We start from the raw sequence: 16,588 nt of genomic DNA, 5'->3' as shown, positions 1-16,588 counted from the left end.
CCTGTTTGTAGTAGAGAAATGTCCGGCTTCTCATCACAGTCAGTTGCCTCTGCTGATTACAAATACAAACAAGAAATCTCATTACTTTCACTGAATAGGGGAATGCGATTAAAAAGCTACAGACTGTAGAGTGATTTTGCATTTTCTATCTACTTTCCTCAGCTGCAATTTGCAAGTACTCAGTTAAAAACTCACCGCTTGGAGGAAAAGGTCACATAATAAAAATGCAAACTCAGAAGAGGGAGGTGGGTATTAAGAAGCAGTTTTGCCAGCAATGGGATGGAGCAACACTTGCTCTTTTTAAGGTTTCAGGGTATCTGTATGATAAAAGGAGTTGCGATTGTTTGATAAAGTCACAAGAAAAAGCCCCAGCGGTACCTTGGAGGAAGAGCCTCCCAGGCTGGAACTCCACCCTCTGACAGCTGTCATCACCCCACGCCTGCAGGGAAAGCCTGAACACCCCCATTTCTGCACCCAGACTTCCTGTGGCCACAAGCAGGCTCATTTTGCAGGGGCCAGATTTACTAGGGCAAAATGTCTTCAAAGACACAGGTGGGTGCCCAGTGTAATTAAAAGAGGCACGTAACCATGCAGGCAATTACTGTGTATGTACACACACGTGCTTTCAACCCACAGCTTATGCAAGACCATTTGACTTAATTTGGCCCACGGTGAAGGAAGGCTAAAAGCCTAATTTGTTCATCTCCCATTTGCCAGAGGCCAAGGGTATGCATAAAGATAGCTCATTGCGCTCAGCAGATGTGCAGGGACTTGTCAGGCTGTAGTACCAGGATGGTGCATGTGAACTCTGAGTAAGTCATAGGTGTGTAATAGGAAATCGGTGCCTAACCCACACAAGCCCTATCCAAAATCCTACTACCTTTGTCTTTTGCACTGCAGCATGATACTTAAGGCCCTCATAGCACAGCGAGATCTTCAGCAAACTAGGTGAGGTCATAAAGGACAAGCCCATTATTACTGAATCATAGAATGGTTTGGGTTGGAAGAGACCTTAAAGGTCACACAGTCCAACTCCTCTGCAATGAGCAGGGGCAGCTTGAACTAGATCAGGTTGCTCAGAGCCCTGTCCAACCCGAACTTTAATGTTTCCAGGCATGGCACATCTCTCATCTCTCTGGGCAACCTGCTCCAGTGTTTTACCACCCTCACTGTAAAATCTTCTTCCTCATGTCTAATCTAAATCCTCTTTTAGTTTAAACTTATCAATTACACTATACATGGTCAGTGTGGTGGATATACATCTACTCACATTCATTCACTGCACAATATCCATAGGGATCAAATCTGACCACTGCTGCAGATGTCCTGAGCAACTCAATTCAGCTCCCACTCGAAACTAATTAGATAAGTGTCCTAGTCATCTTTACCATGGTTCTGCACATGAGGATGTTGAGTTGTTGCCTTTATGATGACATTGTAAGAACTAATCCAGATCCTAGTCTACACCAGTTTCCTAATGTAATTCATCAATCCTTGGCAATCCATCCCTGGACCAAGAGGCTGCTGTGTCTCCCATGTGCCTGGATGTTAGTTTACTTTTTAGTTGTATGGTCTCTACTCAGTTCTGCAAAATTAATTAACTAAAGAAAACATAAACTAGGAACTCTAGCATTAAGCAGCTTTCCTCCCACAGGAGGAGGTTTAAATGCAGAGCCCTGACAAGTTCACGGCAGAGACCTGTGAATCCATGCCTTGAATTGATACTGTTTTCTGCTTTTTGTGAGAAGGTGGCACGCTAGGTAGAAACAAATTCAGTACAGCTCCCTGTGAAAACGCTGAATTTTGGAAGGGATGGGTGGCTCACTAAATGGGAAGAGCTGGTTTGAATGTGGACCAGACTCTCAGTGATGGAAGGACTGGATGTGCAAGGGAGGAGACAGCACAGTGCAACAAGCAGCTGAGACAGGATATACACATCTTAAAAAATCTGGAGTGTCAGCCTGATGCCAACTTCTAGCTATGTTGTGAAGAACTACTGGCACCAGCTGATTCTGTGGCACAGCAACTCAACATGCAAGAGACAAAGCTGTATCTGGCCCCTTGGGTTAAAAGGACCTAAGCTATGAAAATGGGGGAAGCCGGATCTGAGTGCTGGCAGTGGACTGGAGAGCCTTCCCTCTGTGAATATCAGGGTTGGTGCCAACAAAGGCTGCCCACTCAAGCGACAGCTCTTCTGGAAATCTCTGCAGCGACACTTGAGGTAGGACTAGAGATGTGGTCACCTTTCTGCCTGACTGCTCTTACACCTGGCTAACACTGAACTCAGAGGAAGGCAGTAATACAGAAAGAAACAAATAGGAGTGAGGAACTACCTCGCTTTCAGAAGATAAAGACTCGAGTCTCCAGCTTTGCAGAACCAGAAGATACCTGGCCATTTTAATCTGGTATCTGATAGATGAGGTTCAGCTCTCCACCAATTGTTCCAGTCTCGTTCCTCATGCCAGCACAAATGTTTAAACAGTCACCAAGACCAGATCCAGTTAAAAACTGACAACATGGCCACAGGAATGCCTGTGCCAGAGCCAGAAAGGGAGTGGGAGCACAGCAGATGCCCAGGGAGCTACTCACTCTTCTCAGCAGCTGCCAGAATTTGTTTTATCAAACTAGATGTGTAACTGCAGCTCCAGGTGAAGTATGACACAAAGGAATGACAAACACCTTGACCTCCAAACATGGATATAAAACACCAGCTTCTCACATGTCATTCCAAGCAGGAAAGAAGGTTTGCCTTTGACAACCGCACCCACAGACTGTCAGCCAAACCTCACTTGTCTTGAGCCAGCTTGCAAGACAAGGCAAGCAGGAATAGATCCTACTGTGGGAATTCAGAGCCTCTTGTCTGTCCTTTGCTTAGACAGAGTTCAGTAGCTCTTGCAAAACCTCCCTGGTAGTTGTTTCCTTAGATTCCCCCCCAACTGTGTAGCTTCTGACGCACAGGTTTGCCTCTTAAAAGTAGACTTGCTGCTTTGCTCCTTGGACAGATGTAGATGTGTGTCCAGGGCTGGGGAGTTGAAAACAGCAGTTACTCATTTCAATATCGCTGTTTTTATCTAAAATACTGGTCATAAACACACTGTACCACATGCTGGACTTCATCCTACATCCTTCCTTGGCCCTGTGTATATTGCTGATCTCGTGCAGCATGTAGATATTGTGTCAAAAGCACAAACCAGGGAATTAGAAAAGAAATAGAAAGAAAAAAAACCCCAAGCTCATGTAAAACAATGGAAGCAGCAGTTTGAACAAGGACATGGGAGAAAAGGCATATTTCCAAGAAAAAAGTAAACTCTTTTTTTCCCCTTCTTTCCCACTATTTTACACTGCAACAAGGTGCTAATTTTAAACAACAATTCAAGAATGAAGTGCCACAGCATGTAATTTATTTAATTAATACTGTCTGAAAATTTTCAGCATGTTTTCTAACAGTGCCATGTCTTCCTTGAAGGAGTAGGGCAATCCAAAGTTTCCAGGTAATGCACGAGGTAATCACTTTGCATGAACAGCTCCTACCCTGTGTAACTTCGGCAGTATTAGAATAAAATCATAGAATATCCTGAGTTGGAAGGGGCCCACAAGGACCATCCAAGTCCAACTCCCGGGTCTGCACAGGACAGCCCCAAGAATCCCACCATGTGATTATTTACATATTGTTATTACGTATTACCCACACAGCATCAGCTTTCCTGTCTCACCATGGACAGCTGCTACGGAATAAAGGCTCATGGGCTCTTCAAAACATAAAAAGGGAGGAAGAACTTACTGTGGCAGATGTGTGGCCCCTGACCTGCTGCTTATTAATGGATGGAGAGTTTAGTAATGAAAAGGCTGGAATGCTGTGTCTGGCACAGAAGTGACAGGAACAGCCAAGTCAGTTCCTTCTGATTTCACCCATTTTAAGATCCCTCTTAAAAGGCACTTTGCATTGTAATTCATGCTGCTTTAGAGAGGAAACCTATCTACCTGCCTCATCCTTTGACTTCTTCCTTTCCAGGGCCATTTTGCATCCCATCCCATCCACCAAAACTGTTCAGCTCCTCTCCTGGGAGAAGACAGACCTGGCACTATGAAGCTACAGTGCGCTGTGCTGTTGGCATGACGTGGGACCAGTAGTCAAGGCTGAAGAATATTATCATACTCTTTAATTTTAATTATAACATCTGCTTGTAACATTAACCTCGCAGTCTCTTCTCCCCTTTGTGACAGCCAACTTGTGAAATTTTGAAAAGACTGAACAAGGCCAATAAAAATTTAATGGCAGTGACAGCTTTATTCTCAGATCTAACAAATAAAAAAAACTCTACTCAGGTCTCAGATCTCAGGCAGTAATCTAAAAGAACTAAGAAAAAGCCAAAGCAAAATAAATAAATTAAAAAAAAAAGAGTATTTCCAGCTATGAAAAATATTGTCACTGATTCAGAACTTAAATGAATTTTCATTTGGCTTAGGATAACAACCTTTCAAAATCTACACCGGGGAACTATTTTCTAGAAAGCAGAATTTTTAATAGTTTTTTTTTTTTTTATTAGCTTTCCAAGTAGGGACCTTTTTCAGTCCCTAATTAGGAGATGAGCCAAACATGATAAATAAGGTTGAAGTTGGGCAGCATCTATGATCCAGTGATCATGATTTCATTTAATTTGGAAACACTCATGGGAGTACACCCTATAGAAAGGGGTACAAAAAGCAGATCTACCCCATTCATTTGCTGGGATTCTCTGAAATTATCCTTGAAAGCTAGAGCAGGATTTACGTTTTCAGACCGAAATAATGTTTCACAGGATAAAGTGGACAGGTCTGCTCATGAATGCAGTGTCTTACTGTCTGGTTTGAAATGAAAAAGTAATCAGAGGATGTACTGAATGGCTCAGGGGAAGGCAAGCAGGATGAAAAGCCTGCCCCTCCTCTCTTAAATACGACTGCTGTTAAAATTTAGCTCAACATAGTGCTGACTAAAAAGTTGTCTTGTGGCTTCTGTAAAATAAATGGATCATCTTAAGCTTTCTCTGTATAAAGCCTGTGCATTATGACAAACCAGGAACTGATGTAGATAAATAAGTGTGATCAAGCAGCAGTGAGACACACTGGCTCAGAAAGTCTTGGGCGAAGTTAGATTAATGCTGGCTCAGATCTGTTCTTTGGGCACCTTAGTCTACACCTACAGGTTCAGCTCATGTTTCAGTGAGCAAGCAGAGATTAAAGTGAAAGGGAATGAATGATCTGTGTGTGTGGACATGAGGACACTCACTCAGGAAGGCTCAGCCCCTGCTCCACCAGCCACAGGCAGCCTGGAAGTGCTCAACAGCTCGGCCAGAAGAGTGATGAATCCCACATCCCGGTGGTTGCAATTCCCACAGTTTTAAGATTCTTAAAAGCTAAGTTTTGCAACATAGAGCCCTGGAACAGCTTCTCCCAGAAGGTCAACCCTCCCTCCATGCCTGCCCTCCCCTCCTGTTTTGGTCTCTGTAAGTTACACACAATTTTGGCATGATTTCAAAATGAATAGTTAAATAGTGCAGTTTTACATCAGGATAAAGCTGCTGAGGGCTGAAAGATTAGGCTAGCAAACATTTCAACCAGTCCTATAGACCTCCACAGGCTTCTGCTAACAGCCATCTGTGGACACAAAATATGGGACTGGATGGATCTGTCGCCTCATCAGCATTAGATTACTCAAATCAGAAGCTCACAGTTGTAACATAAAAATACTAACAAATCTTACTTCAACAAGATGAGGACATTACTGCAACCAGCTGTCTGCTCCTGCCTCTCTGCTCAGATCTAGTGTTTTGCTGTCACAAAGGCCTTGGAAATATCTCCTTTGCCTCAGTGCAAGGTCAGGTTGGGTTAGCTTAAGCCACCAGTGGAGGTGGTAGTGGACGGAAGGGTGCAGATGGCCAAGTGGTGTGTTCAGTCACTTCTGCTACACTGAAATGAGCATGTCTCCCTGTGGCTGCAAGTCGAAGAGAAATCATGGCGCTTCAGGGATTGGCCAGTAAACTAAACAACACAAAAAAAAGAGCTTTTCTACCAATCTAGGGATTGTGTAGGTTTCTTTCAGCAAGTAAACCTGAGAGGCTGCCAGGTACATTGCTGCTCACTACTCATCCCCATACAGGTGAACGAGTTACCTTCCCTTTGCAGGCAGAGACAGTGGAGCCTATCTGATTCTGTCACACTATACTCAGCTTCACATATTTTCCTACAGTCTTGCTAGCTTAGAGACAATATCCTCTGCTTAGAATCTCCCATCCTGAGCACGGACCAGAGATGGAGGTGGCCCCATTTGAAAGGCAAAAGCTGAATGTCATTGTCATTTTAATTAACATCCTGCAGAGGCACGAAGAAAAGCAAATAAAAAAGGATGAAAGAAAATAAAAATCAAAACAAAATTAGGTCAATCCTCTTTCCTGAGGGATCGTCTGCAGACAGCCCAAGGACCCTTTGCTTACCACATCCTGCACTGCACCCTTCACCTTATTGAAGCCTGACATCCCACTTCCACCCTCCTGTCCTGGGGGGTGAGAGGCAGCCTTGGAAGGGGCAGAAAGCAATCCTGTTGTACAGCACCAGTAATCTGACACTGCCTTTAACAAGATTATCTTGTATCCCTCTGTCCTCCCTCCCCCAACACACACAAGAAACCCTTTTTAAGGCCAGTGCTGGTTTGCTTCTCTACCCAGGGAAGCTTATGCTACTGAATAATCTGCACTTTTTCCCCCCCCCGTGTTATTTCTGTCTCTGGGTGTTTCTCATTTTCCTCAGTCTTATGCTTTTCCCTCCTGGCATTAATAACGTTGTGGAGAATGATTTCAGATGCCAGCCTAAGTGTGTGTTTCAGAGATGCAGCTTTGGACAGAAAATAGTGGCTCTGTGAGACAGGGAGCTGGAGAGGACATTTCCTGTGGTCTCGCTCACCACGAGGGACCACGGGGTGAGCATCCCCTGTGGAGCCATCAGGTTCCCCACCCCATCAGCTCACAGAGGCTAACAGGCACTTAATTGTGGTGATGGGCAGCAGGGAAGAGGGGAAAAGGCAGGCAGCTAAATACAGCAACAGTGAAGGACCGTGTTTAATGAGGTTGGCACAAGTGACCTGCCTCAGACAACAGTGTCAGATGCGCTAAGGGAGAGATGGACAAGAAATACAACCCTGAGACAGTCTTAGGGAAACAGCAGGGTGAGGAAGAGTAAGTGAAGCCTTGTAGGAAGAAAGCCCCTTCTAGGATTGGAGGCATGAAGACAGAAAGGAGACTAGTTATGGTTTATAAGATAATTACATGTCTCTCAATCAGTGATACTGCTCTCCCAGAACTCTACTGGGGATTTTGAGACTGCACGTTGTTGTTCGTGGCTGGAGCTGAAAGCTTGGTGCTGAGCTCCACTGAAGGTTGGTCCCAGCCCCAAGCATCCAGGTTATCCCAGCCCAAGTTGAGCAGCTTTGCTGCAAAAGCCTGCCTAGATTACCTGTTACTCACTGTTGGCAAGCTGCCTCTCACGTATTGCAGAACCTTGCTGGCACAACCAGGGTGGGTGGGTGGGTGGTTTTTCTGCTATAGTGATGCTGATTCTTTCACAAGGAATTTGAGAAGACTCATCTATCCTTCCAGACACATAGTTTAGAGAAAAGGTTAGCTGGGTTATGTCTTAACATTGCAGTGAGTGGCTTGTCAGACCAAAAAAGACGGAATTATAAAACTTCTACTTGCAACCCTGGATAGATCAGCTAGTTTAGGACTCAGACTTCTGGGAAGAAGGGTTTGGGTGCTAATGGAAAGGAGCTAGAGAAAGATGCAAAGTTAACTTGTCTGCCAAGACAGCTCCTAAACTTGCTACCATACCAAACCTAAGGAAACACTGTACACAAAAACCTGCCAAAGTGTTAGAGGTCCAATTTTCATAAAGTGAACAAGTACAACACACTTCTGTGGATAGCAAGGCTCTAAGCTTTTAATCTTACACTCACACGTTGTTCCTCATATTTTTATACATACCTGAGCCTCTTTTTAATCGTCTTCTTGCCAGTTTAATTTGATCCTGAAGAATCTGGACCCAGTCCCTAGGACCAGGAAGTTTATCCACATGGTTAGCAGTGCAGTATTTTTCTGTAAAGACTGAAATAAAAAGATACCACCTTTTTGAAACGTGCCAGCAGAAAGGAGAAATGGCAACTGGAGAGGATTGTAATATATATATATCAAATTATTCACTTATCAAAAAGAATTTTAATGGCCAAATCTAGGACTGTGGGAATAAAGCCTAACCCAGCATTTCACAAGTTCATAATTCAGAAGTCATTTGGGTGCATAAATATCACAATAATGCCATAGTTACTACATATAAAAGCCTGTCACAGAGAAATGTTCTACACCTGATGTCTTCATGAATTTCACACAAAATGATCACAGAAAAATAATAGTGAACTTTGAACTGAGTCTCAGGTGTGGCAGGCACTTGTAAATGCTGCCTTCCATATGGTACAGGTAGAGAGCTGAAGATCTGGTCAGTTGGTGACCTCTTGGTCAGGTTCCTAAGGCTGCAGGCAAAGTGATGAAGGACTGAAGTCCTACCACTGTGGAAATCATAGTTTTTATATTGCCAAACCAGACAGAACAGAATTTTTATAAATCTACTTAAAAAAAAAAAAGCACCATTACAGAGAAAAAAGAAATATCCTACAGGTTTGATTTTGTATTTTGTAAAAACGGTACAGAGAGAGTCAACATTATCTTTAAATCCATATTTACAGCAAACCTAACAATGTTATACCAAAAATATAACATTATAAAAGGAGTGAAACTGATGCAATTGATTTTCATCATGCAACTGAGAGGTGTGCAAAAAATAAACAAGAGCAGAAAGAGAAAAAATATTATTGCTGTTAGTATTGCTACTGTAGTCTTGGTCAGAGGTCTCAGAGCCCAGTGTCCAATTATGACTGGCAAACAAAGAGAGAAAACTGGTCCCAGCTCAAGGAATTTGTAATCCTTGAGAATAAGTGTCACACAAATGGGATGGGGAAACATGCAGCAAAAAAAAGGACAATTTTAGCATTTTTATACACATACTTTTGAAGCAGTGCCAGCTGCTAAGTATAAAGGAACCAAGAGCAATACCCCCCTGCAAACTCCTTCCATGTTAACAAGTTCACAAAACCATGGCATGACAGGCATTAGCAATACTTTCCTCTGCAGTCTGATCTGCAAGGATGTCAGACCAACTCTGAGGGCTGCCTAGAGAAGTCAGTACATCCCCACACATTCACAGTGTCCAACTTGCAACAATCACCGTCTTTCTGAAGGCAGAAATAACCTTTCCCTTCTGAATCCATATGGTACCTGACACAACGGGAACCTGATTAATGACTTATGACTGCAACTGCAGTTCCTGCTCGTGACCAGGGCCTGGGGACAATCCGTGACACCAGGCTGTCCCCAGGCCACCTGCCACAGGTGCCCACTGTGGGAATTATGACTCCTGCCCCTTGTTTCCTGCATAGGGAGCCAGAGGCTGGCACTCTTAGAGAGCGAGGATGTTAACTTCCTTCTCTTCTCTAACTTGTTTGTTCTTTTCTTGAATGAAAGGCAAAAGAGCCTTGATTGCTCAATGTGCGGTTAGGGAAAGACCAATGTGGACAAAAAGGAATGGGAACTGAATAGCAAGGAGGCAGGAGAAGTGTGACCTGCCCTTTCTAGTCCATCTGAGCTGCACAGTGTTAACAATCGCTCTGTCATAGAAACAGGGACTGGTTTGAGTTGAAAGGGCACTTTGAAGATTGCCTAGTCAAACCCCCCTGCCATGGGCAGGGACATCTTGCACTTCATCAGGTTGCTCAAAGCCCTGGCCAAGCTGACATTGAACACTTCCAGGTAAGGGGCAGCCACAATTCCTCTGGGTAAGTTCTGCCAGTGCCTCACCACCCTCATCATAAAAACAAACAAAAAAAAGGTCTTCCTTATGTCCAATCTAAACCTACACTCAGTTTAAAACTATTGCTCCTTTGTCCTGTCACTATAGGCTTTGGTAAAATATCCATCCTTGCTTTTCTTACAAGCCCCCTTTTTATATTAAAAGGCCATAATAAGGTCTCCCCAGAGCATTCTCTTCTCCAGGCTGAACAACACCAGCTCTCTCATCCTGTCTTCACAGGAGAGGTGCTTCAGGTCTCTGATCATCTTTGTGACCCTTCTCTGGACTCGTTCCAACAGGTCCATGCCTTTCCTGTGCTGAGGACCCCAGAGCTGGGTGCAGCAGGTGGGGGTCTCACCACAGCGGAGTACAGGGGCAGAATCACCTCCCCTGACCTGCTGCCCACACTGCTGGTGATGCAGCACAGGACATGGCTGGCTTTCTAGCTGTGAGTACACATTGCTGGCTCCTATCTAATTTTTTGTCCACCAGTACCCCCAAGTCCTTCTCTGCAGGGCTGTTCTCAATCCCTTCATCCCTAAGTCTATCCTGACAGTGGGCATTGCCCTGACTCAGGTGCAGGCCTTGCACTTGGCCTTGTTAAACATCAGGAGGTTCACATCGACCCATTCCTCATGCCTGCCAAGGTCCCTCTGGATGGCACCCCTTCCCTCTAGGAAATCAACTGCACCATTCAGCTTGGTGTCATTGCAAACTTGCTGAGGGTGCCCTAGAAACCACTGTCTGTGTTACTGATGAAAATATTGAATAGTACTGGTTCCAGTATGGATCCCTGAGGGATACATCACACTTATATATCTGAACACAGCTCATTGATTTCTGCAGGGAAGGATTTCACTGGCTGAATTCCTACTCAACAACATAAAGGAAAAATAACTGCTTCTGATTATTTTTATTTTTTCATCTTTTTTTTTTCCTCAGTTCTGAGTGAAAGACTGGTGCAGCACACAAGGGAAGCTGATTGCCCAGGAAAAACACTGCAACTGATTCAACAAGTGCCACTGAATACCCAAAGTCAAAAGAGAGAATTGCTCCCTGGCTAATCATCCTGTTGCAGAAGCATTAAATTACTTGTAAGGATGGCAGTGAAAATGTTTTCAGACAGGAAGAGCAATTTTCAAGCAAACAGTCCTTCCTTCAAATTCCCTGCACTTTTTTGTCGTGAATGTAGTCTTTTGTATCTCTGTGATGGAAAAGGACTAGAAGTGCCAATAAAGGGTATCTGGGCACGTGGTAGAGGAATGTGCTAATGATAATAATGCAAACAACATGATGTTGTTCCTGCAGAGATTTCATACTGGCTCAGTTATTTCTTGGAATAAATGAAACCACAGTGTGTGACAGCCCAGCTCCTCGGAGGGAAGAAGGGTGCTATTGGAGCCAGACTGAGTAAAGATCCACAGGACGTCAGCTCTTGGCATCTTATTCCAGCATAGCTTTTAGGGATGGGCTTCCCTATCAGGAATCAGGCAGCAGCGTTTGGGCAATACTGTAAATGCCAATAAAGATCACTGTTATTACAGTAGTTCCTAGTAGTATCACTACAAACAAAATTTGTCTCTTGGAACTACAACTCCCCTCTTTCTTCTCCCAAACTCAAGCGAAGAGGTTAAGAGCAGCCTCGGAATTTGCTCCACTAATACGGGCTTAGCTACTGAGAAACATTGCTCCCTGCAGGGGGTGATGGCTGCTATTTTAATAGTGCTGCTGCATTTACTGTAAAACATTTCTTTTATCAGGTGCTGTTCAAATTAGAGATTTTAAAAAAAACGTAATTTTGAATGCTTTTTCTTCCATTTAACTTATTTATTAAAGCTTTTAATGAAGAATGAGATAGAGTGAAATCAGACTCAGATTTTTGCAGATTATTGAGTTCAAGAAAGGAAGGTACAAAAAAATGTTTGTGACTTAAACTTGATTACAAGCATAACTGTAAGAAAGGCTGCCAGCTACTCTGTAAAATGTATAAGGCTAAGACATAGGCACAACATACACTTCGTTGCAGAAATAAACAGCTTGGAACGGTCCTCTGAAGGCCTTCATGTCCAGCCTTCACATTGCAATTTTCCATGTGTCCAATGCCTCTTGTGCCTCTGAGAAGAGTCTGACTCCATCTTCTCTACACCATCCCACTAGGAAGTTGTGGACAGCAATAAGGTTTCTCTTGAATCATTTTCTCTCTGGTTCTCTCAGCCTCTCCACCTGTGACACTTCACCACTTCCCTGTTTTAGTACTGTAAGTCTTGGTGGCCCTCCACTGGACTCAAGCCAGTATGTCAATGTCCTTCTTTCGTGGCGAGAGGGGTCCGAAAGTTGGCAGAGAGGTGGTTGCAAAAGGTTCTCCTGCCTCCTTTTGCTGCCAACACACTTACAGAAACTCTTCTCGTTGCCCTGTGTCTCCTAAGTAAGCAATCTGTACCTGAGGATGAGTCACAGCCTCTAAAATAAGCTTTGCTTTGCAACATAGACTATTTTTTGGTAACTTGAGTATTTTCCCTACAATAACAGATTTTGAAATAAATAGAATCCAGTTCAGAACCTCTGGTCTAATACTAGCTCCTTATATGTTGTGATCACAGAGTTTGAAGGTACTTGTGTTCTTCGGAAGCTAGAAAGCACTGATCACTAAGAAAAACCACCCAGCACAGGATGCTCACACTGACCAAGAAATGTGCTCCCCGAGAAGAACGACCACCAGTTCTTATGAGCATCAAACTCATCTCAGCCCCAGCATTACCTTCCTCCATCTCTCCCCAATCCAACCACCCACTACTAAACAATTTACAGAGCAGACACAGTCAGATGCAGTGCAAGACTCGGAATTTTGATTGAAGGGTATCAGTTACACTGTCATTACGTTTTCAAGATTTCTTGGCATCTCTGATATACAGGGAAAAAAAGTAATTATCTTATATGAACATTGAGTTTCTAACCTTAGAGCCTGACTTCAGAAACCAGGATCATTGGCTTAAAATGAACACAAGCTGTCCCCGTAGAAGCTATTTTTAACAAGTGAATGAAAGGGAATAAAAATAAGACTGCATATTTTAATAGACCTAACACACGTCAGAAATTCTAATCCCCTTACACTCTTCTTAGCTGAGAATATGTTCTAATTACACATGTGAAAGAAAGCAGAAAACATACCTTTTATTGCACCCACAATATTTTGGTCTAGTCCTTTCCGGTTGTCATTGAGCCCTCTTTTCCTTTTGCCATTTGGTAAAGAGTTAGCCAAAGTCTTGTCATCAAAAAATGCACAGACCAGCTTCCTAAAGAGCAGACTTCCTGAGCGAGTGTAGTTTGATAGTATAGAGTCCAGCTGAGATTTTGGCATGAAGACATCAAAGCCTTCTGCAAGTTGCACTTCTGGCTACCGAAAGAATATAAATGTTTTAATTAAACGAGCATTCAAAGACATTGTTTTATTTCAATCACGCATCTGATGAGACTTTACAATCACGTCACCAAACCACGGATCTTTTCCCAGCTATTCAAGACCTCAGCAGCCTAATTCATTGAAATCAAACCCCATCAGTGAATAAGCACCTTAAAAGGCAAATCAAATAATCTGTCTGGCCTCTGTAATAGTTAACAATTACTGACATTATTTCTAGGTGTGCAGCTAACAAAAAGACAAGAGATATCTTTCAATACTGGGTAATAATGGCAACCCAGAGGATCATCCCAGGGCAATGCTCCTAAGAGACGCATTTTAGACATGTATCTAACCATTTAATGGACTTGTTTCACTGCCAAGTGCTGTGGGGCAGCCAGGCATTTCCAAGAAGCACAAATGCAGGGATACTGGTCCGTTCCACATGATTTCCCAGGAGGGCTTCTAGTGCAGATATGGCACATATGAGTAGAGGTGGATGATGAGCCTGAAGTTGCCCTTGGAGCTCACCCTTGCTGAGCATCCATTTCTCCCTCCTTTTCATATTCCCAAAATGCATCCTTAGAAGAGGATGATGTCAGACAGACAGCTTATTTCAGCACGGAAATCCTCAACAGGAAATCTCAGGGATTTACAGGACTGCTTACAAATGAGACAGAGGGGAAGAAATACTGTATTTCACAAGAATCTTCTCTCAAGTACATTCTGGGTCAAAGCAGATAAGGTCTTTGAGAAGTCCCCTTACCAAGAGCCTTTTTGCTGCCCCTGTCTGTACATATCAGAAATTACATGAACAGTATCTGCAGAATTTTCTTTGTAATGCTTATGTAAGACTTCTGCATGGAATAATTATATTTCTTCCTTATATTTTTTCATGAATAAACTAAAATTTTTAAAATATTATTTGGAAGCTGGTAAGGAGGGAAAAAAATCTGTGGTCATGATGAAAATAAGGCAATATTTCAGCCTTGCTCCTAAGAACGTGCTTTTTTTCTCCTACATGAAAATATATCCACCAATGATGGTGCATTTTCAAAGACGTTTACAGAGCAAGAGCAAGTGCCATCTCCCATCAAATCACCTGCAAACATCTTGAGTCTAGACAGAAGAAAGGGCTGCCAACCTCAGAACAATTTGGCTGTGTAACTCTTTTCCTATGGATTTTTAAAAATCAGTATCAACAGAGTTATAGCAAGCAGGATACTTTCAAAGAATGTTACTATCATGAGATATGGATATGTGTTGAGCCATGAAGGTTACAATGCTTTGGGAAGTCAGGATGAAGAATCTTAAAACATGCAGATTACAACAACAAAAAAAATCTTAAAAGCATGTAGTTTCTCAGCTTGTTCTGGATGAAAAGTTGTTTTTTACCTTGAGAACTTTCAAAATGCTGGATCCAGCAAAACAGTCAGAGTTACTCTATTTGACATCTGACAATACTCTGATGTAGGTGGGTTTTTAATATGTTACTTCTAAACTTTCTGGTGACAGAAAAGATTTTCAAGAGTAAATAAATGTGGGCCAAGTTTACAGCTTGGGAAAAATTCTATTTCATGTTCATCAAAACCCAGAATGTAGTTGTCATGGTGATGAAGGTATCCTGGTCTGTTACTCGGGTCTTCTGGGAGACATCTAAGATGACCTGGATGACAGACACCCAGGATAGACAAACCATCTTCACTAATCATAGAATTGTTTAGGTTGGAAAAGACCCATAAGATTATCAAGTCCAATGTTTAACCCAGCACTGCCAAGCCCACCACTAAACCATGTCCCCAAGTGCCACATCTACACCTTTAGTAAATACCTCCAGGGATAGTGACTCCTCCACTTCCCATGGCAGCCTGTGCCAGTGCTTGACAACCCTTTCAGGGAAGAAATTTTTCCTAATATCCAATCTAAACCTTCCCTAGTGCAATTTGAGGCCATCTTCTCTTGTCCTGTTGCTTGCTAATTGGGAAAAGAGATGGACCCCCACATGGCTACAACTTCCTGTCAGGGAGTTGTAGAGAGCAAGGTCACCCCTGAACCTCCTCCAGGATGAGCCTCCCCAGCTCCCTCAGCTGTTCCTCATCTCACTTGTGCTCCAGACCCTTCCCCAGCTCCACTGCCCTTCTCTGGACATGCTCCAGCCCCTCAATGTGTGTCTGGTAGTGAGGGGCCAAAACTGACCCCAGGACTGGTGTGGCCTCACCAGTGCTGAGCACAGGGGGACAATCACTGCCTCGTCCTGCTGGCCACACCATTGATGCAACCACCAAAGGCCAGTTACTCTTGTGGTACCTTTTCTGACACCTCCTGCTTAAACCCCAAAAAGCCAGGATGATTGTGAGGCCCCACTTTCATGGCCTGTATTCAGACCGAAAAATCAAGATCAAGCAAGCTTTTGCCTTTCTGCTCTGTGGGAGGTTTCTGTCTTCCCTAAGTTCACTTTAGAACACCTGCATTAGTCTTTGACAGGTTACCAACCACCCCGTAATACAGTCATAAAATACATCTCAAACCTTAACACTGCACCAGAATGGAGGAGTCAGCTTTATTTTAGTTTGGCTATTTTATTCTTAATATAGGAATCAATTTATTAGTAAAATAATTTGGAGGCAAAAACATGATTTATTCTTGCTTTCCCTTTAGTAGTAAACCACTCTTCAATCAAAGACAATCAGTAACTAATTGAACTTTACGATCACTTTGAATACGATTTCTCAAGGAAAAAGCACTTGTTAGTAGATAATGATCATGCTTAAGGAATTGGTGGGTAAACTATTCATGTACAATAAAACAAATAAGACCTGAATGCCAAAGGCTTCTGCTGTGCTAAAATTAACAGGTAGTGAATTAGATTTAATCCTAGACTTCTTAGTAGGTTGTAATACATAGATTAAAAATTATTAGGTTATAAATGAAATACTATAACTGTAGAACAAACACAAGAACGTTATAACTAAGAGTAACAGATCATTACATTTAAAAAGCAGGTTCTCTGATCCATGGGCCAGATTAAGGGTTGGTCTCACAAAGACTTTTTCCATCTCTGTAAGCAGCAGTATTTCATCACAGCAGGTCTGAACTAATTGCACTCGTTTTGGCAGCCCCAATTTTATACCCGTTAAACTTGGATGTTTCTTAAAGTTCAATAAGCGCTGGCAAAACAGGAGTGGCAGCAGTGGTGGTGCATGACACAGCACACACTACAGACAGCCCATGGAATATCCTCAAGGGAACATGGTGCTGTGTAAA

The 16,588-nt window shown here is 43.0% G+C and overlaps 1 protein-coding gene across 7 annotated transcripts in view; it reads right to left on the bottom strand.

The window, feature by feature from the left end:
• BEND7 (BEN domain containing 7) overlaps window positions 1-16,588 on the bottom strand; it is a 46,953-nt gene that overhangs the window by 6,620 nt on the left and 23,745 nt on the right. For 6 of the 7 annotated variants that reach the window (XM_064656481.1, XM_064656477.1, XM_064656475.1 and 3 more), the window contains 3 exons: window positions 13,096-13,321; window positions 8,013-8,132; window positions 2-52 (listed from right to left, as the gene is read on the bottom strand). In XM_064656481.1, the coding sequence (XP_064512551.1) occupies window positions 2-52; window positions 8,013-8,132; window positions 13,096-13,321 (397 nt within the window). The remainder of the gene's footprint in view (window position 1; window positions 53-8,012; window positions 8,133-13,095; window positions 13,322-16,588) is intronic. The other variant, XM_064656480.1, reaches the window with a different exon arrangement.

Source organism: Pseudopipra pipra, chromosome 5, assembly GCF_036250125.1.
Source record: "Pseudopipra pipra isolate bDixPip1 chromosome 5, bDixPip1.hap1, whole genome shotgun sequence".
NCBI classification, from domain to species: domain Eukaryota; kingdom Metazoa; phylum Chordata; class Aves; order Passeriformes; family Pipridae; genus Pseudopipra; species Pseudopipra pipra.
The sequence above is the reverse complement of the archived record's forward strand: the minus strand, read 5'-3'. Positions and strand labels throughout refer to the sequence as shown.